The sequence below is a fragment of the Melozone crissalis genome, unplaced genomic scaffold, assembly GCF_028551555.1.
Source record: "Melozone crissalis strain CALT ecotype California unplaced genomic scaffold, PUWL_Pcris_2 ptg000016l_1, whole genome shotgun sequence".
Taxonomy (NCBI): Eukaryota; Metazoa; Chordata; class Aves; order Passeriformes; family Passerellidae; genus Melozone; species Melozone crissalis.
This window is the reverse complement of record NW_026535794.1, coordinates 58,077,193-58,105,105: the sequence shown is the minus strand read 5'-3', so window position 1 is coordinate 58,105,105 and position 27,913 is coordinate 58,077,193. Positions and strand designations below refer to the sequence as shown.

General features: G+C 39.6%; 1 protein-coding gene across 2 annotated transcripts in view; it reads right to left on the bottom strand.

The window, feature by feature from the left end:
• Positions 1-17,964: 17,964 nt before the first annotated feature.
• The window catches only part of LOC128935199 (solute carrier family 12 member 7-like), an 85,243-nt gene continuing 75,294 nt past the window's right edge, over positions 17,965-27,913 (bottom strand). Inside the window, exons 22-25 of one of the 2 annotated variants that reach the window (XM_054273334.1) lie at positions 22,842-23,023; positions 21,520-21,534; positions 19,391-19,524; positions 17,965-18,933 (exon numbers count right to left, since the gene is read on the bottom strand). In XM_054273334.1, the coding sequence (XP_054129309.1) occupies positions 18,842-18,933; positions 19,391-19,524; positions 21,520-21,534; positions 22,842-23,023 (423 nt within the window). In that variant the 3' untranslated portion in view covers positions 17,965-18,841. The remainder of the gene's footprint in view (positions 18,934-19,390; positions 19,525-21,519; positions 21,535-22,841; positions 23,024-27,913) is intronic. The other variant, XM_054273335.1, reaches the window with a different exon arrangement.

Sequence of the window (27,913 nt, the reverse complement as noted above, 5' to 3'; positions counted from 1 at the left end):
TTTCCTCTATTACTTTTTAACAAACATTTTCTAAAATATCAATACAGTTACAATTGTTAACACAAATCATATTCATTTATCACAGTTGAGAATTACAAGGGTAAGAAATGCCAAACATCAATTCAGAGGGAGATAATTGAATATCTCCCCTGGCCCTTATTCTTTCCAAAGCCAGTAGCAAGAGCAGTACCCATGGCATCTTAGTTTCTATCACCAGCTTCAGGTGGTGTTTCTTTATTTTTGCATTCACCCTTTCAACCTGGCCCAAAATCTGGGGGTGCCAGGGGGTATGGAGGTTCCATTGTATCCCTAAAGCAGTCATAAATCCTTGAAGAATTTTTCCTGTAAAATAAGATCCTCTGTCAGAGTTTATTGCTTCCACAATCCTATATCTTGGAATTATTTGTTCCAAAAATACCTTAATAACAGATCCTGTAGTTGCTCAAATGGCTGGAAATGCTTCTGGACACCTTGTTAACTGACATGCTATTCAAATCTTACCATTCTGGGCATTTCAGTAAAATCCACCTGGCATCTCTAGAAGGGATGTACAACCCAAGGCCTCCCAACCTCCCCACCCTCCCCCCACCGGCAAGTTTCTTTGTAACTCTGTTATTGGTTTTAGTACAAATCAAACAACCAAAGCCTGCTTTGCCAAAAGGACCCTCAGCAGCATATGTTTTGAGGAAGGCTTCCGTCAGTTCTCGGGAGCCGCAGTCATTCCCTTCATGAAGTTGTTTTAACAACAGTAAGGCCAGAACTTTTGGCATCCACTGTGTCATGGTTTGACGCTGGCGCAATGCCAGTGCCCCCATGAAAATACCTTCTCCCTGGTTTCTGCATCTGTGAGATGTGACCAGGAATAAGCAAAGCAGGCCTCCACTTAGAAATAAAGAAAAGAAAACTTTATTAACTACACTACAAGTAAAAAGAAACACACACAGGGAAAATAAAAACCTTACAAATACATTTCCTCCTCCCCCCACCAAATTTCCAATACATCTATCCTCCAAATCACCAACTCTGCCTGATACCTCCCGGTGCTCTTCCACTCTTCTGCCCTTGGGCCAGACCTACCTCCCATCTCTGTCCAAGGCCCGGCCTACCTCACGGCCTCATGGCTTCCCCCCTCTCCCGCCCAGCTGGCAGAAGCTGGGATGGGGGAGAGGTCCAAAATACTTCCTGCCGGAAGCCCAAGAGAACTTCCCAGGGGAGTGCTCTGCTTTTTAACCCCTGTGTTCTCAGAGGCATATCCAATGTCCCCAGTGGCCACACCAGGTGCCAATATTCAAATCTGAACCCCATTGGTGTGAACTCAGCACATCCCAGAAAACCTACTTCCTCTCAAACCACATCACACTGCTTACCATCCCTTGTAAACCAGTTATCCCCTTTTTCCTCTGCTCTACTCTTTATAGGTAAGTTCTTCTGATGGAAAAAATTCTCTGGCAGCAGGGTAATCACTGGGAGCAAGGAGACGATTTGAGAGATCCCTGGTAACAATGCAGCTTTCCAAGCTTCTCCATCAGCCAGGCAGCCTTCCATTGCCTCCTCCAAGCACTCTGTCTGGTGCCACCCCCCCTCCCACCCCCCCACCCCCCCACCTTCCCTCGCAATGTGTACTGCTGCCACCCTTTTTGGCAAGCTCACTACTTCCAACAGGTGAGAGATCAAACTCTCATGAGCTAACATACTTCCCCTGCAGGCCAATAAAACTCCTTCTTCCCATGGCCTCCCAAATGCATGTATCACCCATGTGCATATTTAGAATCAGTAAAAACATTCACTGTATCATCCCAGTATAATTCACAGGCTTTCACAACTGCACATAGCTCTGCTGTCTACGTTGACTAGGTGGGTGGTAACCTCCTCCCTTCCTTTAATTGCTTTACATTCACGATAGAGTGTCCTGAAAATCTCTCCTCTCTATCACTCCTGAAGACCCATCAACCAACACTTTCTCCCTCAGGCTAGGGAGCACGCCTCAAATCCTCCTCAGCCCAGGTGTGGAGGCCAACCACCCGAACACAGCCATGGGTCTCCTCTTGGCCCCCCTCCCCAGGGCTGTCTGAACAGGAGGCTGGGTTAAACCCCTCTCCATTTCCAAATTCTAAATCTTCCTGTTCCATCAAATAAGATTCACACTGTAACAACTGAGCACTGGTCATCCACTCAGAGGCTCTTTCAGCCAACAAAGTTTTAATCTGATGTGAAACTTTACCAGTCAGATACCCTCTCCTTGTCAGCCCTCCGGCCTTAGCCACCATCAGAGCTGTGGCAGCACAGTTCTGCAGACAATTGGGCCAGCCTCCGGCCACCAGGTCTAACAGCTTAGAAATAAGCCGCAGGCCGCCATGTTCCCCCATGCTCTTGCATCAAAATTCCTTTAGCATGATTCTGTTTAACATCATATAGTTCAAATTTCCCCTCTGAGTCCAGAAGAGCCAAGACTGGGACATCAACCAACCCATCCTCCATTTCTCCAAAGCTTTGTTCTTCTTCTGGCGTCCACACCACAACACCAGGACTATCCTGGGTTAAAAAGTCACACAAAGGTCTTGCCACAACAGAAGAGTCCTGAATCCATGCTTTAGTTCACCGTGGCAGACTATTTACAAACACAAATGGAGACGGGACAGTCCGAATCAGTGTTGTGAGCTGTTTATTTCACACATCAGTCTCAGTACATTGTTAGGACAATGGACACAGCATGTTCACAGCTCTCTGATTCAAATGGAATGACAAGGAAATGTCATGTTACAGGGTAGCATAAAGCCATCTCAGCCTAGGTTTCAGCAAATCACACATAGAGCAAAACATATCGACAATAATTCTATCCAATCATATGAAACACACGTAATGGTAATTAACACAATAGGGACTTATTTTCTAACACAATGGCTCGTTTATGAGAGATAAAGCACAGAGACTCATTCATACTAACCTTCTAAAGATATACATTAAATAACCTTGTTGCAACCTATATAGACAGATCACAGGAGCTTATTGTTCTATTTCTCATGTTTGCTCTACTGTTTAGAAAGCTTTTCGCTGTATTAGCAATGTTCACAAGACTGATGTCTGAGGCCTGCGTTTTTAACCAATTTCTCAAAACCCTCTGATTTCATAAATTCCAACAATTCCCCCTCTCTGTTGACTCAAAAAGAAACCTTCATTTTCTTGTCGTTTACTACTTGCGTTTCATAGCTCTACTGTAAAATTTCTGCTTACTACCTGCTGGAGGCCTATTCACACTGATCCTAAGCATTGCTATGTTACAGCACAGCAACTTAATGCTGTGAAGGCCCAGTCCTTGAAAGAGATATGAATCACGTCTGACAATAGTTGCAAGTCATTGTTCAAAAAACTCTTGTCGATTCCAGGGTCTTAATTCAAAACCTTCCTCCATTCCTACTCCTTCATCTACTATTTCTGTGAGATTTCGAACACTCTCTGTGCTTCTACTTCCTAATTCTCTCTCTTACATGACAAAAACTTCTCGGACTGTTTTGTTCATCATTCACCGCACACACTGAAGTATGCAGGGTATTACTATCAATATCAATATCAGAACACTCAATAAATAAAGACCTATCTTGCAAAGTTGTCTTAGCCAAGGTGCAAAGCTCCATTCTTGAAACAAATCATCTAGCCAGGAACCACCATCTTCTTTAACTTGAGCTGTCAAATCTTTCAGTTTTTGTATGCTTCTGTGAATGGATTCAGAATGATTGGACAAATACATACAACACAATCCTTCAAATTCCTCACAACCATGCCCTTGTGCCAGTAAAAGAAAATCAATGGCTGCTCTGTTTTGAAGAGTAGCATGTCTAACACTATCAACATCGGTTAACATATCACTAATTGCAGAGGAGTGACATTAGCTTGTTTGCTCAGCCAGCATCCCACTCGATCTATTTGTCTCAATGCCACTGCTGAAGCCAATTGGGGTAAAAAATATACCTGCTGAAACCCTTCAGGCCGCAGTCCAAGGCATAAAATCACTCTGAGAGTTCTCCTCATAATGAGGAACAGCTCTCGTTCTCCTTTGTTTCTTTTTCATAATTGCTTTGGCAGTGGGTGCAATTATAGTGAGCATCGCAATGCTACAAGGGCCACCTGCAAGGTGAGCTGGAATGCCTTTCCAAGGTCTGTCTCCACAAATGAACCAATACCTCTTTGGCAATTGCCGTGGATATTGATCAGCCTCAGAAAGCACATCCCAACTGTTTGAAAAATTACACCAACAACTCAAATTTCTATATGCAAAATAATGGGGAGTAACACTGTACTTCGGGGGATCACCTTTTCGCCAGGCACTAGCTATGAAAGTAAAGCAAAAATCCATGGTTAAAGAGCCAAGGATCTCTAATTCTTGAGGTTCAGATGCTGCCTTGGGAAGTTTTTTGGACCAAACGTTCCAATTCAATGAGGGATTGTTTCCATTGTCAATTCCACCTGGCTTACCATTGGATTGTTTTTTGACCAAAGGCAATTCTTTTACTGGCACACGAACCAGACAGGTTGAAAAAGGTTTTTCTGGTTCCGAGTTAGACAAACATATAGTATCCGATCCGGCAGCCTTGGCTAAGGTCAACCAAACATTTGTTTTCGTTTGTTCCACAGGCAAATCTGCATGACAAAAAGCAATTAAAATCCACCAATACGAACATACAACTTGCATTTGCTCCATCTTTTTCATGAGCTAAGTTTTGGCAGAATCCTTACAGATATATCAATTTTAAAATTTTGTTCTCCACAAAAACAATAACCTAAACATTTGCCAAAAATCAGCTCTGTTAAACAAACATTCAACATACAATTGACACACTCATAAATAACATTAACACAAAATTAGAGTTTGCCGGTTCCACTGATGCACAAAGAACGTCAGGCACAAGGAACGTCAGGCGTGACCTGGGATCCCTCTGTTCGGCTCACGTTTGCGTACTTGCTTCCTCGGTTCTGGGCTCATCAACAGGTTCTGAAGTGTGATATGGTTTGATGTTTTTGGCAGGGACCCACTTAATTCCAGCATCTGTAGAAATAGAAGCATACCCTTTGCCCCACGTTATTAATAAAAAAGGACCTTCAATCTGTCCAGATTCAGGGTTTCTAATTAGAACAGGAGGATTTTCTTTCAGTTTTGCCTGTGTGTTATTTGAAAAGTGCCTAAAGATTGGTGGATCAGGTTGTGCACCTGAACTGTTTAGAAAATTAAAAACATACATAGCCTTGTTCAGCCTCATCTGTGGTGTGATCTCACGTCCCCCTCTCTGTTGATCTAAAATGCGTTTTAATGTTTGATGTGCCCTTTCAATAATTGCTTGGCTTGTGGGAGAGTGAGGCATACCAAAGATGTGCCGAACACTCCATTCGTTTAGAAACATGGCCAATTTTTGAGATATGTATGCGGGACCATTGTCAGTTTTTACTTCTTGGGGTACACCCAATGAAGCAAAAGCTCGCAGAAAATGATGACAGGCATGATTGCCTGTTTCACCTGTGTGAAGGGAAGCAAAAATTGCACCAGAAAACGTGTCCACTGAAACATGAATATTTTTGAATTTACCAAAGGAAGGGTATTTAGTGATGTCTGCTTGCCACAACGGCAGGCTTTGCAAACCTCGGGGGTTGATTGATCCTGTAGAAACAGAAGGTTGCACAAGCTGACAGTCAGGGCAAGTGCTGGTGATAGCTTTAGCTTGACTTTTAGAGATTTGAAACATTCGCACAAGTGCTTGTGCGTTTTGGTGAAAAAAAGCATGACTCAATTTTGCTTGTTCAAAAATGTTTGGCAAAGTGTTTGAAATAACCATTGCCAGTTTGTCCACTCTCACATTTCCTTCCACTAAAAATCCAGGAAGCGAAGAATAAGCCCTGATGTGAGAAACAAAATATGGATTAGTTCTATATTGCAAAGTTGTAAAAAGACATGAAAGCCAACGATATAAAATTTCATTGCTAACATCCTTTAAAATTGACCCTTCTAATCTCTTAACCACATTAGCAACATAAGCAGAATCTGTGATTAAATTAAAAGGTTGAGGGAAAAGCTGAAAAGCCTGAACCACAGCAGCAAGCTCAACAATTTGAGGAGATCCTTCTACTGTTTGAATAGCAGACTCCCATGCATTAGTTTTTTGATTCAACCAAGTTACGACTGATTTGTGACTTTTGCCAGAGCCATCAGTGAAGAGGGTCACTGCATTTAAAGGTTCTTCACTTAATTTAGGTTTTTCTCTGAAACTGAATTTTGCCTGCAGTAGTTTGTGAGCTAGGTAGTGAACAGAACAAACACCTGGGAAACCCAAGAATGCATATTGTAAATCATCAGAATTTTGCATTGCCCAATTGAGGTAATCTTTTTTCAATGGTAAATAGATAACTGAAAATTCTTGGCCTGCTAAAGTTAACAATCTGGTCCTGGCCTTAATTACAATGTGTGCAATCATTTCTAAAACTGTGAAAATAGTCTTTGGGAACCTGTAGGGAGGAAAAATCCACTCTATTATTAACAAAGGATCTGGCTTTGAAGGGTCCCACTGAAAAATAAGACCACAAAGTTGCATCTTCTCTCCTAAAACTGCAAAAAAGAAAGGGCTTTATGGAACACAGCGATGAGCTTGTCTTCTTTGGAGAGCTTCTGTGATCTTGTCGAGGGCTGCATGAGCTTCAGGGGTTAAAGTTCTTGGCGAAGGGATGTTGCAGCTTCCTCTCAGCAAATCAAAAGAGTGGACCCAGTTCATCATTGGCAATTCCCAACATCGGTCTGACCCAATTGATTTCTCCCAAAAGTTGTTGTAATTCTTGCAGGTTGTTGACACTGGTCCAGATCTGTATCTTTTGTGGTGTTATTGTCGTCTCAGTCATCTTCCATCCCAGGTACTTCCAAGGTGGAACTTCTTGGATTTTTGTTGCAGAGATGTCAAGTCCAGCTTTTTGGATTTCAGCGACAACGCAGGCATGGGTTTCTTCCATCTCTTCCTGCGTAGAAGCTGTGATGAGCAAATCATCCATGCAGTGTAAAATCATGGATCTTGGAAACTTCTGGCAAGAAGGAGACAAAGCTTGGGCGATGAAATATTGACAAATTATAGGCGAATTTTTCATCCCTTGTGGTAATGTTTTCCAGTGGTATCTTTGGATGGGTTCTCTACGATTGATGACGGGAACTGAAAAGGCAAATCTTGAGGCATCATTGGGATGAAGTGGAATATGGAAAAAACAATCCTTTAAATCAATTACGACAAGAGGCCAATGCTTTGGGATCATGGATAAAGAGGGAAGTCCAGGTTGAAGGGGTCCCATGTCTTCAATCACTTCATTAATCCTCCTCAGGTCGTGCAGCAACCTCCAGGAGTCCGATGTCTTCTTGTGGATGATGAAGACTGGAGAACTCCAGGGACTGTTTGTGGGAGCGATGTGACCTTGCTGTAATTGTCCCTTTACCAATTTACTAAGAATATTTAATTTTTTCTCTGTCAAAGGCCATTGATCGATCCATACAGGATGATCAGTTTTCCAGGTGAGCTTCAAAGTTGCAGGTTTTGATGTGGCTTTCATTACAGGCCCACTTCCAGTTTTGCTCCCCATTGGGACAGGATGTCTCTCCCCCAGACAGTGAGAGGCTTCTGAACAACAAAAGGACACACTGTTGCAGTCTTTCCCTCAGGACCTGTAATGTTAATCAGGGATGCACTTTGCAAACACACAGTAGCACCTCCAATCCCTGAAAGAGAACCTGAAGGAGCTACCAAATCCCAGTCATTGGGCCACAACATGTGAGAAATTATAGAAACATCTGCGCCAGTATCAGGCATAGCTGCAACATAAATTGTTTTACCACAGTGAGTCAAGCTACAAGTCAGTTGCGTTGGTCATGGTCCAAACATTGTAGCCAAAAGACCTCTGGACCTGAGGTACTAGAAGGCACATTCCTAGGTGACAGAAATGCAATAGCAATAGGTGTTTTTGGTAGAATTACCATAGGAACATAAAATGCAAGAGCTAAAATCATGAACTCTTCATTAGAGTTTACTGAAACAACACCAGGAAGAATTGAGAGTCCAAGAAATTTGTTGTTTGCTTTGCCTAGAATTAAAAAATCTTGTCCCTGTTGACAAGAGTTGATAACCCCAGTAGGAATATTCACCCAGCACAAATTATTTAAAAGAAGAATTAGTTTTGTGGAGGCCAATTCAAACCTTGTACTTGAGAGTATTGAGTTGGAACCATTTGAGGGTTGGTTGATTGAGGGACAAATGGCTGACGTACCAACATCATTTGATCGGGAACCTGATTGCCAGGGGGTACCACTACTTGTGTCTGAGCGCGGTGGAATGTGCTGTTTTTGAAGTTTAACGACAGCGGCTTGCCATCAATGTCAAATTGAGAGCGACAGTGTTTAGCAAGATGCCTCCCTTTTCGGCATCAAGGGCAGATGGAAAATTGATTTGGTGGAAATGCTGTCCCACGACAATCCTTTTTAAGGTGACCTGGTTTACCACAAGCAAAGCAATGAGGCCTTTTATCAGGGTCCAACTGTACAGTGCTAACAGAATTTTCCTAATGTTTTTCTTGTTTTTCTAAAAGCTTTTCAATTTTATCCATTCGTTGTGTCAAATTGTCTTCCAATGTTTTTCCCAAAGCATTGACCTGTAAATTTGCAAGATTTTGTGAACCCATAAGTCTGCTGCAAGCTGTTAGCATCTGGGTAATGGTTGGAGGCTGATTAGGCAAAATTAAAATAATTTTTCTACATTCATCATCAGCATTTACAAAAGCAAGGTTTTGAACAATATAGGAACAGGTTTGTTCATCTGGACATTGCCTTTCAACTGCTTGAGTTAATCTATCCAAAAACGAACCATAGGATTCTGCTTCACTTTGTCTAATTGTAGTTTGCATTTTATTTCTATCTTTCATCAATACTTTTTCTGACTCAGGGAAACAGACAATTTCACTAACAGCAGCTGTTCTGGGGAGTCTGCCAATGTCCGAATTCTTGGCAGGGACATTGCTGTAGCAACAAGCTTTTCCGGGAATTCTGCTAGGGTGAGCATGAGGACACACCTCCAGATTCTTGGCAGAGACCTCCAAACAACACGCCCCCCTCGGAGCCCTGCCATGAGGGACAAAAGAGGGCTCCATCAAAAAACACGTCTCCTCCGAAGCCCTGCCCAAAGGGGACGGGAAGGAGGTGTGCTCCTCGGATCGAGGAACAAAGCCAAAATTTGCCTCAGTGTTTGTCCTCGAACTTATATCTCTGATAACATTAGGAGCATTAATGCATGTTTCACAGTGTCTCCCTGCCAACGAAAACTCAGCTGGACGGCTGCCAACATCAAACTGAGGATTTAAAATTCTATCTTTTCTCTCAATAGCAAAAGAAACAGACTGAGTTTTTTAAAACTTCAGCTTGTTTTTTGCCAGAGATCTTTCAAAAATGTTCTGCTCTTTCCTCCAACTTCTGCTTGGGCAGAGCCCCCCTAACTTGACTCAATTCCTGGCTCAACTTCCCTACTGCCTTGCTCTCTGGAAACAAAGCTGCAGCTCCAGCTATTTCCTCCTCTGTATCAAAAGTCTGACGAACCACAGAAAATCCAGGCAGTGACTTATTTGATCAATTCACCAAAAAAGAACTCCCCGAATCCCCAAGCACCCGACACGCTTGAACTGAATCCAGAGCGGTACTTTCCCGAGAAGGGACAACAGTGGTAGGAGCAGCCCCCACAGTCCCCCGACCAGGGAAAGTAGACTCTAAATCAGTTTTTACTGTCCTTGCTTGTACAATTTTAGAACACACAGTTTCTTTATCACAAAACCTCTTTTCCTCTCCCCCTTCCACACATCTTACACCCTCCCCCGAACAAATTTCACAAATTTTCACATTCCTGGAACGTAACAAAAAGTCTGAACAGTTTTCCCGACACAGCAAGAGTTCATTTTTTCCCAGAGGGAGGGACAGAAAGCTGTTTTCAGCTGCAGGGACGTTAGAAAGCCCGGAAGAAACAGAGGACACAACACTGTCCACAGAGCCTGGAGATACACCCGATAAATTCCCAGAGAGGGACACAGGCTCCATTTTACTCGGATTTAAAGACTCTGAGCAAGATATTTTGTTTTGTGAGTCAGAACTGTCCTGGTTAGTATCAGTTTGTTTAAAACACTCCAGCAAATCCCTGGAGGCAGGTATAAGTACACTTAGGCTCTCATCTTTTTTGAGAGAGAACAAGTTATACATTTTCCAGTTTATCTGATCCCAAAAATCAAAGGTAAAAGCAGACTGTAAATTTATATTTTGAGTATTTGCTTTCACCCAGATGAGTAAATTTTTAAGCTCAGTTTTTGAGATATCTGAACGTCCTTTTTCCTGTAATATTGTCTCAAGTCTGTATAAAACATCCTATTCTGTTTTAGATAAATGATTTCCTATTTTCGTCACCCAGGTGCCCCCTAGAAAAGGATTACTTACAAACACGTCGGCTGCAGGCTACGAGGGGGATGATATAGTCCTCCTGATTAACACCTGGGTTTCCGGCGGCTGGGTTTTTCCATGATTTTCTTTTTTATCCTAGTCTACTTTCCTCACACGAGGTAACCATTTTGCTGCGGCAGACTATTTACAAGCACGAACGGAGATGGGACAGTCCGAATCAGTGTTGTGAGCTGTTTATTTCACACATCAGTCTCAGTACATTGTTAGGACAATGGAGACAGTATGTTCACAGCTCTCTGATTCAAATGGAATGACAAGGAAATGTCATGTTACAGGGTAGCATAAAGCCATCTCAGCCTAGGTTTCAGCAAATCACACATAGAGCAAAACATATCGACAATAATTCTATCCAATCATATGAAACACACGTAATGGTAGTTAACACAATAGGGACTTATTTTCTAACACAATGGCTCGTTTATGAGAGATAAAGCACAGAGACTCATTCATACTAACCTTCTAAAGATATACATTAAATAACCTTGTTGCAACCTATATAGACAGATCACAGGAGCTTATTGTTCTATTTCTCATGTCTGCTCTACTGTTTAGAAAACTTTTCACTGTATTAGCAATGTTCACAAGACTGACGTCTGAGGCCTGCCTTTTTAACCACTTTCTCAAAACCCTCTGATTTTATAAATCCCAACACTGCAGTATACCACCAACTGCAAAAATTCCTGCAACTCCTTTCCTTGTCTGGGGTAATGGTACTTGTAAAATCCCTTGTATTCTTTCTGGATAAATACACTGTAATCCCCCAGTCAGAATGTGTCCCAGATATTTGAATATTTTTTTTCCTACCAACTGGATCTCTTTTTAGACACTGTAAATCTTTCCCTTTTTTTTTTTGGCAAGAAAATAAGCAGTTTTACAGTAGCCTCCTCAACCACCTTTTCCTGTTCCCCTGATGAAAGCAAATCATCTGCATGCTGTAACAACCTAATTCCTTGGGTGGAGTAAATTCTCTTAATATTTTCTGCAACTCTTGGCCAAACAAAATCCCCAAAAGAAAATCCCAGTTCTTCCATGTATAATCCGCATTTCCCAAATATTCCTCTGTCTTTTCCCCCACCCTGAAGGGATCATCCAAATATGGGGGTAATTCTTTTTTGCAACCCTCACCCTGGGTAGTAAATGGTACAATTACAAACCCAAACCCTCCCCCTTGACCCTCAAAGGAACTTGGCGAAGTGGTGCTACTGGTGTACCTCTGTCTCTTGGGTCCAGGGGGCTTCTGATGTCCTAAATTGAGTTCCTCTTCTAAGTCCTAGGGAGACACACAATATGCTGCTCCTCTCCCCCCACACCATCGTTATTCTCAGGTGGGGCCATAGGAACAGCATTTCTCTGATCCCCTTGCTCCGGGAGGTAAAGACACAGGGGACCTGCATCCCAATCCTCACCATTTTCCTCTTCCTCCCCTTTTTTCTTACCACATAGATTTCTCCTGTTGCTTGCCTAGTCCACATCAATCCACATTCCCTTTCAATCCATCCTTTCCAATTCTCCTCTAAATACCTCCACAAATTTGACACAAACAAATTCTATCTGTTCCATAAGGTGGCCATATAAGCCCCTCTGGCAACTTATACTCTGGCCACACAAAATAACAATATTTTACCATGATCTCCATAGTTACTTCTGGGTGAATGTATAATCTGTTCCAAGACCTCAGCATTCCCCCTGAGGGACTCTCTGGGGGTATTATGTGGGATCGTCATCCCTTTTGCTGGGGTCCCTTCCCAGCTTTACCCTTGCAACGCTCCTTGCAACCCTCCATGGGTGCCCTCCCAGGTTTGCTCCCGAAAGATCCCATTTTACTCACCAGTGGGATTTTCAGTGGTCCTTCCCTGTGGACTCTTCACAGACTCCCCTGGTACACCATTTGTCTGTCTTCTGGACAGTCTCAGGAACCCAATCAATCGCCCAGTGCCGGCCACCACCAAGAGGAGCTGATCACTCAAACTGCGTGAGGCACGCCTTCAGCTCCGCTCACTGCCCACTGCCCAGAGAGTGGAAAGATCCCAGGATGAGCCCCCAGTTTTTCAGGAAAATTAATCCACAAACATCAGAGGTTTATGTCCAAAAAGGAGACAGAGGAGTCCTTTTACTTTATTCGAATAAAGGGAGAGGCCATGGGGCATTCCCCTGGGCTCTCTCCAATTTTTGGAGGATGCAGCCTCCTTTTTATCCTAATTTCCCGGCCACATTTCCCTTATCTCTTTCCCCATTGGCTGACGTTTTCGAGAGGTACAGACTTCCCAAAATGCCTAATACCAAAGATTTCCTTCTAATGTATGAAAGAGAGATTTTTGGAGTTCACTTGAATTAGCAATATGAATTAAGCATTTGAAGTTTAACCTGTAGAACTATGAGTTGAATTTTAACCTTTTTACTTAAGAAACCTCTGCCACGGTACAAAGGGCATAGGAAAATACAAATTTCTGAAGTTTCTTGCATAAAGAACAATACCAGAGAAGACCAAGAGATGCAAAAGAGCCCAGATAAAGGGACTCCTCTGCCTCCAAGCTAATCAATGCCGACAGACGTACTCAGATAAGCACCAAGGGACCAAAAGCGCATGTGCAAATGAGAAAAGTTCAAAAGTTCGGTCATGAGGAAGACCACAATCTTCAGCCTCAGAGAGACCACCAGAGACCCCTGTGCAACCACCACAACAAACAACGCATGCCTGGAAGGGCGTGGATCTGATTACCATGCAAGGCAAGAACAGGCAAGGCCAGAGGTTGAATATGCATGGAAAAGTTGTGCAATGTATTGCATATGGAATACCTTTGTGAATAAAGATGTGCGTCAGACTAAAGCTTGGGGCACAAGTTTTCATCAGAGCTATCTTGCTTGTGGCGGGCACTGACATACATACCCACTTCATAACTATATCTGATTGTGGAGTTTATTTATCGCTTCATGTATAATCCTCCCTTTTTATTTTTAATTCTTATGGGATGCAGGGTTTTCCTCCATAGTTTCTTTCATCTTTCAATGTCCAATTTCATTTATCAGCAAGCCTAAAGTTAATTTGTAAAAGCAAATATCTTCTTCCATTCATCAATCAGTGGAATCCCTCCCAATGTTTCTTTTATCTCTCAGCACTAGTTTTATCTACCAGCAGACCCACAGCTTGTTTGTAAAGACAAATCCCTCATTCCTCTTACAACTAAACCACAGAAAATGGTTCTAGCTAATGAACTCAAATATCTCAAAGGCAGTTAACGGCTTGAGCGAAAGCATAAAGTGGATGACCTTAACTGCTTCCATTAAAGGATACTGACAAAGTCATCAAATCTGAGAAATGTTCCAACAATATTTTAATCATTCTTCATTACAAATGCATTTGTTCACAAGCTCTGTAAAAAAACCCAAGAGACTTTTTATAGAGTGTACACGTTTCTAGAACAAACCCCTTAACATTGTGATGGCAAAAAGTAACTGCCACAGTCACTGGTAAAAAAAAATAATAAATAGACACAAAAAGATAAATATTAAGGAAGTTTCTTTGCATACTACTGCTGCTAGTACATAGACAAATTTCTCAGGCAATAATGTGAACATGACTTCACCAATCTGAAAGGAGAACATACACTTCAGAAGCAGTTACCGTCACCAGTTTGTGGCTAATGATCACCTGGCCAAGTACCAGATGGCCAGAGCCATCCTCCTGTCCACTGCCCCTGCCCTACAGCAGGGGCCAGGCAAGGAACCTCCCCCCAAGTTTCGACACTGTTCGCACCACTCACAGGTTTGTCCGCTTGCTATACAAGTGAATGCTGTAAAGCCTAAATTAATTTTGTCAGAATTTGCTCATTTAAATTGCGAGATACAGCTATTTTGTTATAGAAATAAGAAAAAGTTTTTCTATTTTATTGTTTATAAGTAGTACTAAAGAATGAGTAACAATTTCATATTATGACTGTTATCAGTTGTAAGCTGTTTAATGCCTTTTTTTACTACTATTTAGTTAAAGATAAATGACAAAGGCAGCTGATTTACAAATTTCCACATACTGTTATATAGCTATTTATAAGACATGTATTATTTTAAAGAAATTTTCTAACTACTATTACTTAGAGGTTTTTAAAAGATATTAAAAAGACTCTTCCAGTTAAACCCTGGACCCTGGCCAAGTCCTGACCTTACTTGTAGGGAAGTATACCAATAAACCCAAGTGTTTTCTACACCAAAACTATACGCAAGTAATTTTGACTTGCCAAATTTAGACCTATAATAGCTAAACTTCCTTTTGAAGTGAACTTGGGAATCTTAGCCAGTAATGGTTTTCCAAGCTCTCACTTTAAAAGGAAGCTTGCCAATTACTACAAACTCTAAGTAACAGTACAATATTTAAGAAATTGATAATGCATTGTTTTAAATCACCATTCTATTTTTCATGTACTACTAATTGTATATATTATCTAATTTATTTTTACTTAGTACAAGTTTACTGTTTTTTATTGTTTTGCTTTTATGTTGCCTTCATGTTCATAATGAGAAACACACATTATTAAAAACCAAAAAAATTAGGGTGGAATATAGCTCCTCCAGAACTGTACACTAATATTTACACTAACAATTTTGAAATCAAATCAAATCAAAATTGACCCCTTACCCTCCTGAAATACCCTCAGAACCCCAAGAATTAGAGCCCCTGGGTTCTGTGAAATTGGATTTTTGTGTTAATTTTAAATACACAGGAAGAAAAGATTCTAAAGCTTGGCATGTTTCTCCTTATCACCTTGGATATAAGAATCAAAACTTTTGGTGCAATTATACTTCTGGTAGACTTTCTAAATCCAGTAATGCTCCCCATGCGGCTGTCTTCAGAAATGTTTTTAAAGATCAAGCCTGAGCCTTTAGTGGCTAAGGTTTTTAGCTAAAAGATTCTTTTTAAGATGGGTATATGATGATTTTTGATAATAATTGTATTAATCATGATAACTTGCTTGTTTCAATGTATGCAGAGATTTATTAATAAGGCCATTAAAGGAGTGTTTTTGGTTGAAAAGAGAAGAGGGAGATATTGGGACACATAAGACAAATGATGGACTTTGGGCCTGGTTAGCATAAGAGATTTGAAAATCAAGATGCCTTGGCAAGAACAAACAGCTTTGAAGATTGCAGTAAGATTAAATCAGACTCACTTATTGGAAAAGAAAATGACATCAAGACTTCTGCAAGCAAGAGATGTTGTAAAATGTATGTTTGTTTATGTGATGATTAACCCAAGCATTGTACTAAAACATTACTAGTCTTCCTAAAATAGTTATATAAGCAATGTAGCCCACAATAAATTTGGATTATTTTCACCATCTCACAGACTCCCTGTCTCTCTCATCATTGCCGATAGTATCCATGATATATGTTTACTGCCATAAGTTAATGGATTCTTACCTCACTTCTTGACATATTTAAAGAGTTGAGGTCACACCACAGATGAGGCTGAACAAGGCTATGTATGTTTTTAATTTTCTAAACAGTTCAGGTGCACAACCTGATCCACCAATCTTTAGGCACTTTTCAAATAACACACAGGCAAAACTGAAAGAAAATCCTCCTGTCTTAATTAGAAACCCTGAATCTAGACAAATTGAAGGTCCTTTTCGATTAATAACCTGGGACAAAGGGTAGGCTTCTGTCTCTACAAGTGCTGGAATTAAGTGGGTCCCTGCCAAAAACGTCAAACCATATCGCACCCCAGAACATGTTGACGAGTCCAGAACCGATTGACAGATTTGCAGGTGAGAATGGGGCAAAATTGTCCTGTAGCTCTGTCTTATGAGATCATTAGGAAATATAACAAACTATCACCAGAAAAAAGGCCTCAATGGCATTTTGCCCTGACTAGTCTTGCATGTGACTATCCCACCTATCCACCACTTTAAATCATAGTGTTTGATAACTCATAGCCTGTAATTCTTAATACTGTGAACTTACAAGCAAATCTCAAAAAAATGAAGCCAGACGTAAGTGTTTGCATGTCCTCCTCCATCACAGCACGGATGCTCCCTGTAACACACAAGCCCATATAAGAGTCTCAGAAGCCTATCTTCTTCTGAAGTTCAATCTTCAAAAACTTCCTGTCTAAGTTAATGTTTTGTACTTTCCAGCTTGAAGGTTTGTTCTTGACCACTTCCACAAGCTTCTCAATTGCCTTCTGGTATGCCCACAGAAACCTCTGTCAGTCTTGCCTTGCATCTAAGGGAACTCACAGAGCTTTTGGTAGGTTCCAGATGCCTCTGAAAGCCTTTCTCTAAACTAAATTTTTATAATTCCTTTTACTACAAGCTATCTGCAGTCATCTGTTGTCGCATTGCAGCTGATCTGAAGCTGCCCCCTAAACTCAACCAACCTAGAAGAAAACAAGTCCCTGGATAAGGCACAGATAGGTTGGATTCAAACCCAAGCAAAGATCTCAGCCAACCCTATTTTAGCTTAGATGCTGATACACCACTGGGCAGAGACAGGTCATCCAATCAACTATCTGAGCCTGGGAAATCCAAAGTCCCTATAAAAGGGGCAGACATATTAAACCCATTGCTGTTTGCTGATGACCACTGGTGTTGTGTCATGTTTCTGTCTCCGACCCACAACCCCACATATCAGTTCTATAAATGCCTGCTGATGGCCCTGCACCACAGCCCAAGGAGTGCCTTTTAATATGTCCCATGAAAAGCTTAGAACCATCTGGAGTGCAGTAGGGGCATCTGCTGCTGTTTTTCTTCTCCTCACTGGCCTGAGAATGTTTTTTAATTCAACTGATATACTGTGCAAATCCAGAACCTTCACATGCCTCCTGATCTGTCCACAGGACCTCCATGTGCCTTTCATTGTACCTAAGAAACCAAGGAGTGTTTTTGGTGTGCCCCCAAGGTACCTCTGAGTGCCTATGCATAAACCTATTCCTAACCAAAGGCATAGAGCTACAGTCAGACCGAGTGGTATACAGGGACATTCTGGTGTGCAGCATGCCTTTCCAATTGCCTTTTGAAGTATCCCAGCAGTGCTTTTGACTCATCAGGTGTTCACTGGGCTGCCTGATTACCTTTTTATTCCCTCTGCTCCTGTGCATCAAACTACAGGGACAGGCTTTGTCTTACATCACCTGAGTGTTATGATAAAAACACTGGCCTTGAGCCCAGCCTGGGACTTGGGCACTGCATCACTCTTGTTCTAGTCTGAGCAACAGACATCTTGATTGTATTATAAAGGAATTTTAAAAAAGAAAAAATAAAATAGATAAAATAGTGGCTTATATGTTTAAACAGACCTATTCTTTTTAGAGCAGAACAATCTTCTGATATACTTTAGGTCTTAAACGACATTTACAAAACTAAAGACTGCCTAAAAAGGAACAGAATTGTACCAGAAGCAAAAGGTTTCTATTGAGCATCTAAACTAAACTACTCAACAATTTCAAATGAAAAACATTTAGGAGTTCATTCAGTTCAGAAAAGCAGATTTTATTTCAAACAGCAGCACATACATACAACATTTTCAAAATATAAATATTTGAAAACAAGAGACTGCATTTCATTAACCATCTTGTTGTGGTTTATCAACAGTTGAATTATGTTTGGAACCAGGTGGAGTTTGTGAACCATAGCCTTCCTACAAGTTGGATGCTCTCATGTTTCATTATTGCTATAATCATGCAAAATAATGGTAACTGCCAGTACCTCATAGAAAAGAACTCACACAGCTTATCTGTTTACTATTATCTGGAGGTTTCAGCTACCTACGTATTTTAAATACAGAAATGTTATTTTTAACAGGTATGGCAAATAACGAACTTCTAGGAAACACTTAATGCACTTCATAAACTAATTTGACTGGCTGTATACATCTCTGCAGGAAGGTTCCTGAACCACAACTAATTCCAAAAGAAGCAACATAGTAGCATTTTGGTAAGAAAAAAAGACAACCTTTTCTAAAACCCTTCCCTTTTATTTAGATGCAGAGCAAAATTAAAATAATCAAAAGTCACTGACATTTATATATCTTTAAAAACACGATTGCATAACCAATTTTTTTTGGTTTTACCACAGCTTAAGAAGTGTCAGAATATGCTACATATAAATATCCTAAGCCATTCACCATTTATTAATTCACCATTTATTACTTTTCTACATAAATCTGCTTAAAATGTTATTTAAATAGAACATCTTCCTAGGGAAAAAAACCCGCATCATCAGAAGATTCAGCTTGAAGCTAATTTTCAATGCACTAGAAGACACCGAAGCTGCTCAAATTATGGCAAAAAACTTTGTTTTCTTATGGTGGGGAATCTGTTGTGTTTGAAAAACACATGCAAACAGATTAAGAATAAATGGTGATCACTTCACGTCCACTGCCTCGGACTAGGAGAACTCTATCTAGACCTTCTGTCAAAACTTCCAGAAATTCCATGTCTGAAATATCATTTGGTCAAGGAATTTACTCAGAAGAAAAATAAAATATCTAGTGACTTCTCAAAAAGTCTGACATATAATGAAAAAATAAAGTTCAACAATTTCATCAGAGTATTTCTGTGTCCCCCTTTACTGTCCTGTTATCTGGTTATTCAAGTGGAAGTTAAGCCTAACTTGGGGGACATTCCTAGTTTTGCCCTACTCATCTACAAAAAAAAGATAAGAATAGGAAATTTTTAAATTACTTCAAAGTTAAGGAAATCCTTTATATCAATAAACCACCCCCCCAATCAAGATTTTTTTATCTTTTACTTTTTAACTCTCTTTATGTCATTTTCTTATAGGCAGACTTATGCTTACCCTACTTAGTAATGGTTATCCCAACAGGTAATGGCAGAATCAGAAAGAATGTAATTCGCAATTTCAAGAAATACGGAATCAATACAGTAGAGGATACAGTTTTCATCCCCTTTTCTGTTTTTAGGAGGTCCAGGCATATTCAGGAGGACCAGCTGAGCATGCTGCGATTTATTAAGCACTACTCCATTAAGCTTCACAGCAGTGTGCATTCTTCTCACATTTGACTGATTCCTAGCATGCAAAGAAACATTTTTAAGTATTGTTATAACACTTACATAATTGAATCATACAATATTTATTTGAAATTATAAGTATGTAAAACAAGGTTTTTTCATGGATACTAGTATATGTACATATTGAAAATAAATTAAATGTAATACTTTTGGCAAGAACGTTTAACTCTGAAATTCAAGCAGTTCCAAGTAAATTGCCAAAATGCACAAATCTTCCAGTTGTCCATTATCTTTTACCAAGATGAATTAAAAATGGTTTCAATAGATGTTACAGGTCAGACGAGAACCACTAAGAATCTTGTTTATTGACTTACATAAAAAAGTAACTGGATTTATACAAGAATTTCCAAACAATGAAATTACAGGACTGCAATGGAAAGATCAAAATATTTATGTTGTACAGTAAAAGATTTTACTCATGCTCCTTTGGAAACATTACTAAATTCTACCAGTTGGTGAAGAAAATTCAGAAACACCATAGAATTTTGAAAAAAATGCTAACTTCTTATGTTGTAACAGTATGGCAGTAAGCAGTGAAATGAAATTGAGTTTATCCCTTTACACTATCAACATTACCTAATATTTTTCTTGTTTCACCTACAAATATAATTGTTATAGATCTGTGCACAAGAAGAAAAAACTGCTAGGGTTTTTAAAATGTCCTTATTTTAGTATCTCTTTTTTATGGTTCAGTGGTTTTTCAGAACAAAAGAACAGTTTCCTTACAGCTCCTGAGAAACAGGAACTGTGTGTAGAGTTAACCAAGGTTGGAAATAAGTCATATGCTACAGTGTGACAAAAATATTCAAACTCTACCTTAGTCCATTTATCTACAAAATCTGCTGCCTAAAAGTAGGGTTTGTATGTTTGGTTTTTTCCCCCAAATAAATAGTTAAAAGTAATTTGGCCTGAAATTTAGTGGCCAGTGGAAACCAGCCCTATCAATGATTCTTCATGCTCTGCTACCTCCCATCTTCCCCGCTAGAAGAGAATGATATTTCTAAAACTGAGTTTATCTGTCCCTCCTGGAAGATTTTCTATCATGGTGGCCAGCTATCCTAAGAACCAAGTGTACAAAAACTATATATGGAACAAAGGAAAGCTTGAAGTTCCATTTTTTGGAAGCAGAATTACATTTTGAGAAGACTAAAGAGAACTATGAAGAGAGGCAAGATTGTCTAACTGAGAAGCATAAATATTGAAACTGAAACATTGTTAAACTAAAAATAAAATGCAAGGTGTAACTTTGTGACAGAGTGGGCAAAAATTCAGCATTGAAATAAAGGCTCATGATGTGTAAAATGTGAACTGAGGCTAACATCACTTATCCTTCAAGCACGGGTAGAACTGAAATCATACACAGTAGACAAAATAAACTTCCAAAATTTTTATAAGAAGCTCAATTTGTTAAGCAGATAAAATTAAGAAAATGCTTAACTCTTAAAAAAAGCAGAGCAGTCAAGTGAGTTCCACTCAAGAGATGTAGTATTCCATTTTTGTGTGTTGTCGTACCCAAAGTATGCCTAAACTTATGTTATTTCTACACATGCATGGGTTGGTAGAACGCAGGCAAGAACTGACTTTTGATGAAACATGAAAGTTCCCTTTATGAGCAAATATTCCCTACTGTCCAAGTAGTTATAGAACAATGGGAGCCTACTTTTCCAGAAAAAAGAATTCATTTTTAATGTAGTTAATTAAAACACTAAATATGCTGGTGCAGAGAAGTACTGTCAAGCTTTATATTCTTACATAAATTATAACACAGGTTTTGTGACTTACCTTGAATAGAAAGCTGATCATATTTAAGGGAATATTAAAAAGTCACAATGATATTTTTTCAGTGATGTGCTAAATCAGAGTGTATTAAACAAGAAACAAAAAAATACGTGCATTGCAAATTACAATTTAGAAGCATGCACACAATGTACAAGATCACAATAACCAGAGAACCCAGCCTATGTTGTTTAGGTGAAGTGAAATTTAGACTTACAGATTTTCCCATTCTCTATGTGAAAGGGAAGCAAATGCATAGAAAAAAAAATTATGCCATCAGGTAAAGTCAACATCATCATCATCATCATCATCATCATCATCATTATTATTATTATTATTAATATACTGTACAGGCACACCAAGTTTGAACTGTAATTTCTACCCAACTATATACAATAGTCTTAAAATAATAATATCTGAAATCAGTGTTTTGCACAATTCTAAAGTAGTAATAGGAAATGTTTCAAAGATATGAATTTTAAAAACCCCTAATAATTAGAGTATAATGCTGCCTAGGACAATGCTTTAGAGCATGAGCACAATAATTTTTGGAATGTGCAGAAGGCAAGCTATTTCTAAAGAGCTCAAAGCAAATCCAAGACTCAGGACTTTAAGGTACTAACTTTAAATATGCTGTCTAACTGCATTGCCTACAAGTCCTAGATTTAAGATGTGTTTCATTTAGATATTAAGATTTCCCTTGACATCGACAGTTTTGGTTTGGTCATGTGTAGAAAATAATTTAAGCTATGTTTCTAAGTGCAGCTTTCTTGCAGAGCTAAGAAAAGATGCATGAGCATGCTTAAAATCACAACATGAGGAAACAAACAAGCTGGTTTCCCTCTGACATTGTTTTTGTGTATACTACGTTGGTTTGACACAGGGAGTAGCTCTTATCTATTTAAGAAAAAGACATGAAGGAATATTTAAACAGCAAATACTTAATATAGCAATACATTTATATTTACACAAGTTTTCTATTCCTTTAATTTACAGGATGAGCATTGAATGTCCATTCAAACAAACAAACAAACAAACAAACAAACAAAAACATCCCACTCCCATCTCTTCCCAAGAAAACATCCCCCATACCCAAAATCATGCACCTAAAATCAAAAACATAAGCTAAATGTTTTGAAATTCTATCTGCTTCTTTGGAACTCCCTCTAATACCAAACACAATAAAAATACAGGGACATATACACTAATTTTTCACCCACATGAAGAAATAAAAAGTTATAATTATAATAAGCTTTTTAACACATATGCTTTCTGGTACAATTCAGAAGTTGAGTTAACAGCTTAAAGTCTGTCATATTTAAACTTCACTTTCTTGTGAATGACTCTTTACAGTCATTCCACCCAAGTCTATGTTATTTTTATAAGGCTGCCATTTAAGTTAATGAAATTTTAAATAAAACAGAATCTCTTAAAAAGCAAAACCCAGATAAAACAACAAACTAGAACGCCCCCCCCCCCCCCCCCCAGTAAAATACACACAATGAAATAAAAAGCTCCAAATACCATATGCATACTTACGGCTTCATGTTGAAAATATCTTTAAAGCCAGACACATTGGAATCCTTGTTTTTATGCTTTTCCGCTACAAACTTTTCTTTAGTCCATGTCATTTGCACTTTCTCTGGTACAGCAGCAGCCACACTTGCTTCAACTGCTGGAGCAGAGCGTGAGGCAGTGTTTTTATCATGGATCAGCTGAGCCTGGCCACAAAACAAATAATCACCCCACAATTCAGCCAAAATCAGCATTTGTCAATTACATGTTATTACAGTTTCGAAAAGGAGTTTTACAGCGGTAGAACCAAAGAAGCTGAAGAAAAATGCACCTTTACTTTGTGAACAAATATGAGACTACTGTAACTTCAGCATGAAATGAAATTGCTTGTAAAAATGTTCATATTTTGTTTATATTTGCAAGACTATATCTTATGTAGAATGTTACTTTAGTAATGAACTAAAGTGAGGTTGAATTCCACCAGAGAGTACTTTATTAACATCAGGGTGTTTTGCCAATGAAAAACTTTAAAGCCAGTATTATCATTGTTCACAAGCTACATTATTTTCTCAGATATTGTTGTAAACATTGTCCATTTCACATGCCTTTAGCTGAACTACAACTATGAATCTCTGATGCCAGTATGGGACTGGCTGATTTGAAGTCTAGTTATAGATTTAGATGATTTATGCCTACAAGAGCATTTTACCTAACAAATCTAACAAATCTAGCCATGAAGGGGTCTTCTCTTCCCTTTTAACAGTAGAAACTCTAATCAATTTCAAGAACAAAAAAGCGCATATGCATGTGGGAAGAATATTGTGTTTTCTATTTTCCATTCTCCTTGCTTCTTTGGAGGAAAAGAAGATTAAATATCTAACACATTATTTACTTCCTTTCCTTCATAATACTTTGTCCATAGGCTTCTCTGTTTCCATCAAATATAACACAAATACAGTACCTTAGACTCTAAAAATTATAAGTGAATTGGTAACTGGGGACAGGATTCTTTTTGTGCTTTGAAATTTTCTGTTTTGGAGGTGGTATTTATTTTATCCTGTGATTGTTTGCTTGTTTGCTTTTTGTTTAAGATATTTAACAGTTCTCAAAGCTATTCAGAGACTTAAATCGAGTTGAAGCTCCTGTTCCATTTGGGAATCTCAATTATTCACATGTTAGACATAGTCATGGTCCCTCCACATACCTGGTAATTAAGAATTTCGTGCAGGTCAATAAAAACCATGAATAAAATCCAAGCAGATGAGAATTGTACTTTCATTCTCAGAAAAGCAATTCCTCTAGTGGTTCACAAACTGTAATTGCAGGGGGGTTTAAATGCCTTTGAGCTTCCATATATTCCCTAAATTATTTCCTAGTCCCTATCCTTCAGGATTCCCAAATTCTGGAGTTCAGTTGTGAGGTTCACATAAATATCTCTTAGTATGATGGTCTTCTTACATTCACAGATGATTAAATGATGAGTCAAGACCACAAATCAGAAGTTACTCTGAATACAGTTTTATCATGAGAATCAAAAAAGCTAACAAATACATGCCAATATCATAAATACCATGCAGCAGTATCCAATGTACTAAAATTTCAAAGGAACAACTGTAAGATGAGTTCAGTACAACTATGCTTCAATGGAAGAAAATTTGCCATTTTCGGAAAGACCGTGAGACCAAGAGAAATTCTGGACCTATAATACATGTTTATAAAAATGCAAACACAACAAAAGCACATTCTTGTTAACGCTATTTTGATACTAAATTCAATTAATGAAACCAAACAGCTTGTTCTCTCACTCCATGATGAAAGGGAAATACAAAGATATACAGCACTTCTACAAACTAGGCTACACATTTTACGTATGAGCAACACTTTAAGTGCACACTAAACTAATTGATTACATCAGTCCATTTCCTTTCAATGTCACCCACAGAATACAGTAATGACATATATGGGTTAATAATAGCTCGCAAATAAAAATGGCTTGCACTCCTTAAAAGATCTAGTATATCAATACAGTCTCCGAGAATCTTCAGTACTTCAACAGAGGAACTATAAAGGAAGTCAATGAAAGCACGAAATAGGTTTATTAATGTAACACCCTGCTTCTGGTTCTTAAGAAAACAGGCAGTCTCAGAAATGAGTTTCTTTTATGAAAAATAAATGTGAGAAAGAGAATATAGTTCATGTCACAGAAGCATCATCTAAAGACAAGAAATATAAGGTAACATAATTAATTTAGAAAAAATTGTAGTTAATGTGTAGTTCAGTTTGCAATAGTGGTACTTGAAGTGTTGCAATGGAAAATACGTCTAGTCATAGCCAACACTATGTCGAGCTACCTCTTCCTCTTGATAATCATTAGTCAGCAGTGCCTGAGCATCTTGGACAATGGACAATGGACTGGAGTAGCTATTTCTTATAATTGAGCCTTGAGACTCATCTGTGATGCTCTGAATCTGGGACAAAAAGGTTACCAATGACAAAAAAAAGTCTACAGAAAAAAGCAGATATCATATTATTCTTCATTTTAATAGATGAAATGTGGTATCAGCTCAAAAGGCTCTTTTTCACAGAATTCACAGAATGACTAGCTTGGAAGAGAACTTCAGGATCAACTGACCACGCCCTAACACCTCAACTAAACCGTGACATCAAGTGCCATATCCAGCCTTTTTTTAAACACATCCAGGGATGGTGACTCCACCACCTCTCCAGACAGACCATTCCAGAACTTTATCACTCTTTCTATGAAAAACTTTTTTCCTAATATCCAATCTCAATTTCCCTTGATTCAGCTTGAGACTGTGTCCTCCAGTTCCGTCAGTTGCTGCCTGGTGAAAGTTACCAACTCCCACCTGACTACAACCACGTTTCAGGAAATTGAGAGTGATAAGGTCACCTCTGAGTCTCCTTTTCTTCAGGCTAAACAACTCCAGCTCCCTCAGTTGCTCCTCATAGAGCCCATGTTCCAAGATCCTCACCAGCCTCATTGCCTTCTTCTGGATGCGCTCAAACATCTCAATGTCCTTCCTTAACCGAGGGCCCAGAACTGGACATAGTACTCAAGATGTGGCTTCACTAGTGCCAAGTATAGGGGAAAACTGACCTCCCTGATCCTGCTGGCCACACTATACAGGCCAGGATGCCACTGGCCTCCTGGGCCGCCAGGGCACACTGCTGGCTCATGTTCAGCTGGCTGTTGACCAGTACCCCTAAGTCCCTTTCCACCTGGGCACTGTCCAGCCACATCATCCCCAGCTTACAAGGAGGCAGGGAGTTATTTACAGGGGCCAAAATGCAGGACTCAGCACTTGGATTTAATAAACTTCATCCTATTGGACTTTGCCTATCCATTCAACCATTCCAAGTCTCTCTGCAGAGCCCTCCTACCTTCCAACAGGCCAACGTACGATCTCAGCTTAGTGTCGTCCGCAAATTTACCAGTGGAAGACTCAATACCCTCATCCGTGTAATCAATAAAGATATTGAACAGAACTGGTCCCAGCACAGACCCTCGAGGGGCACCACTAGTAACTAGTCACCAGTTGGATGCAGCACCATTCACCACCCCTCTGGGCCCAGCCATCCAGTCAGCGTGTAACCTGGCAAAGAGTGCTCCTGTCCAAGCTGTGGGCTGCCAGCTTTTCCAGGAGTGTGCTGTGGAGACAGTGTCAAAGGCCTTGCTGAAATCCAGCTACATGTTGGAATCCATGAAGTTAGAGGGTTTTTAGGAAATGGTTAAAAAAGTATAGGCCTTAGACTGAAGTTTTGTTAGCATTGCAAATACAGCAGAAAAGTTTCCTAAACAGTAGAGCATACGTGACAAATAACAATAGGCCTCTGTAGAATTGGCTTATGGATGGCAACAAGGTTATTTAATGTATCTCTTTAGAAGGTTAGCATGAATAGAGCTCTGTTCTTTGTCTCTTATGAACCAGTCTTTGTTTTAACTACCATTACGTGTGTTTTATAAGATTGGATAGAATGCTTGTCAATATGTGTTGTTCTAGGTATGATTGGCTGAAATCTACGCTGAGATGGTTTTATGCTGTGCTGTAATGCTCCACCTCCTTGGCATTCCCTGTGGATCAGCGAGCTGTTAACATCCTGTCTCCATTGTCTAACAATGTCCTGAGACTGATGTGCTGAAAATAAAAAAAATGTTCTTCACTGGTCTGGTTTGTCCAGTGTTGTGCATATCTGGACGTAGTTGCCGCTGCAAGTGGGTTCCTCGGTAATGCGTGGGTTCCTGACACAATTGGACATATATTTTCCCATATATACCTGACCCCCGCACTACACAACATCAACCGCCTTTCCTGCATCCACCAGGCAGGTCACTTGGTCATAAAAGGAGATCAGGTTGGTCAAACATGACCTACCCATCCTAAACCCATGCTGGCTGGGTCTGATACCCTGGCTGTCCTGTAAGTTCAGTGTGATGAGACTCAGTATAAACTGTTCCATAACCTTACCGAGTACTGAGGTCAGGCTAACCAGCCTATAATTAGCAGGCTCCTCCTTCCCACCCTTTTAATAAATGGGCGTCACATTGGCCAGCTTCCAGTAATCTGGAACCTTGCCAGTGAGCCAGGACTGCTGGTAAATGATGGAGCGGCTTTGCAAGCTCATCTACCAGCTCCCTCATCACCCTGGGATGGATCCCATCTGGTCCCATGGATTTATGAATATCCAAGTGGCTCAGCAGTTCTCTGATTGCCTCCTCCTGGATAACATTTTTAAATCTTTAGTGGTTAGTTATGAAGTCCCTTTACAGACATTTGTGACAACAGGAAGCCAATTTAGTCCTTCCATCTCTATGGGAAGCTCAAATATTCACTTGTTTTAGGACCACTTTCATGTATGTATATATTCAGGTGAAATTTTTCACTCAATTACAATCAAAAGCATGAAAAAACTAAAAGCATATGAGAAAGCTACTTTTCAACTGTAAAAACCTAAAAATCTAATCATTCACAAACAGTGAAACAGTAATCAGTCAAGGGGTCTGCTGGAAATGTATTTAGGATAATTGAACATTGTAGATGAGTTGAGGGGCGACCTGGGAATATATCTGGCATAGT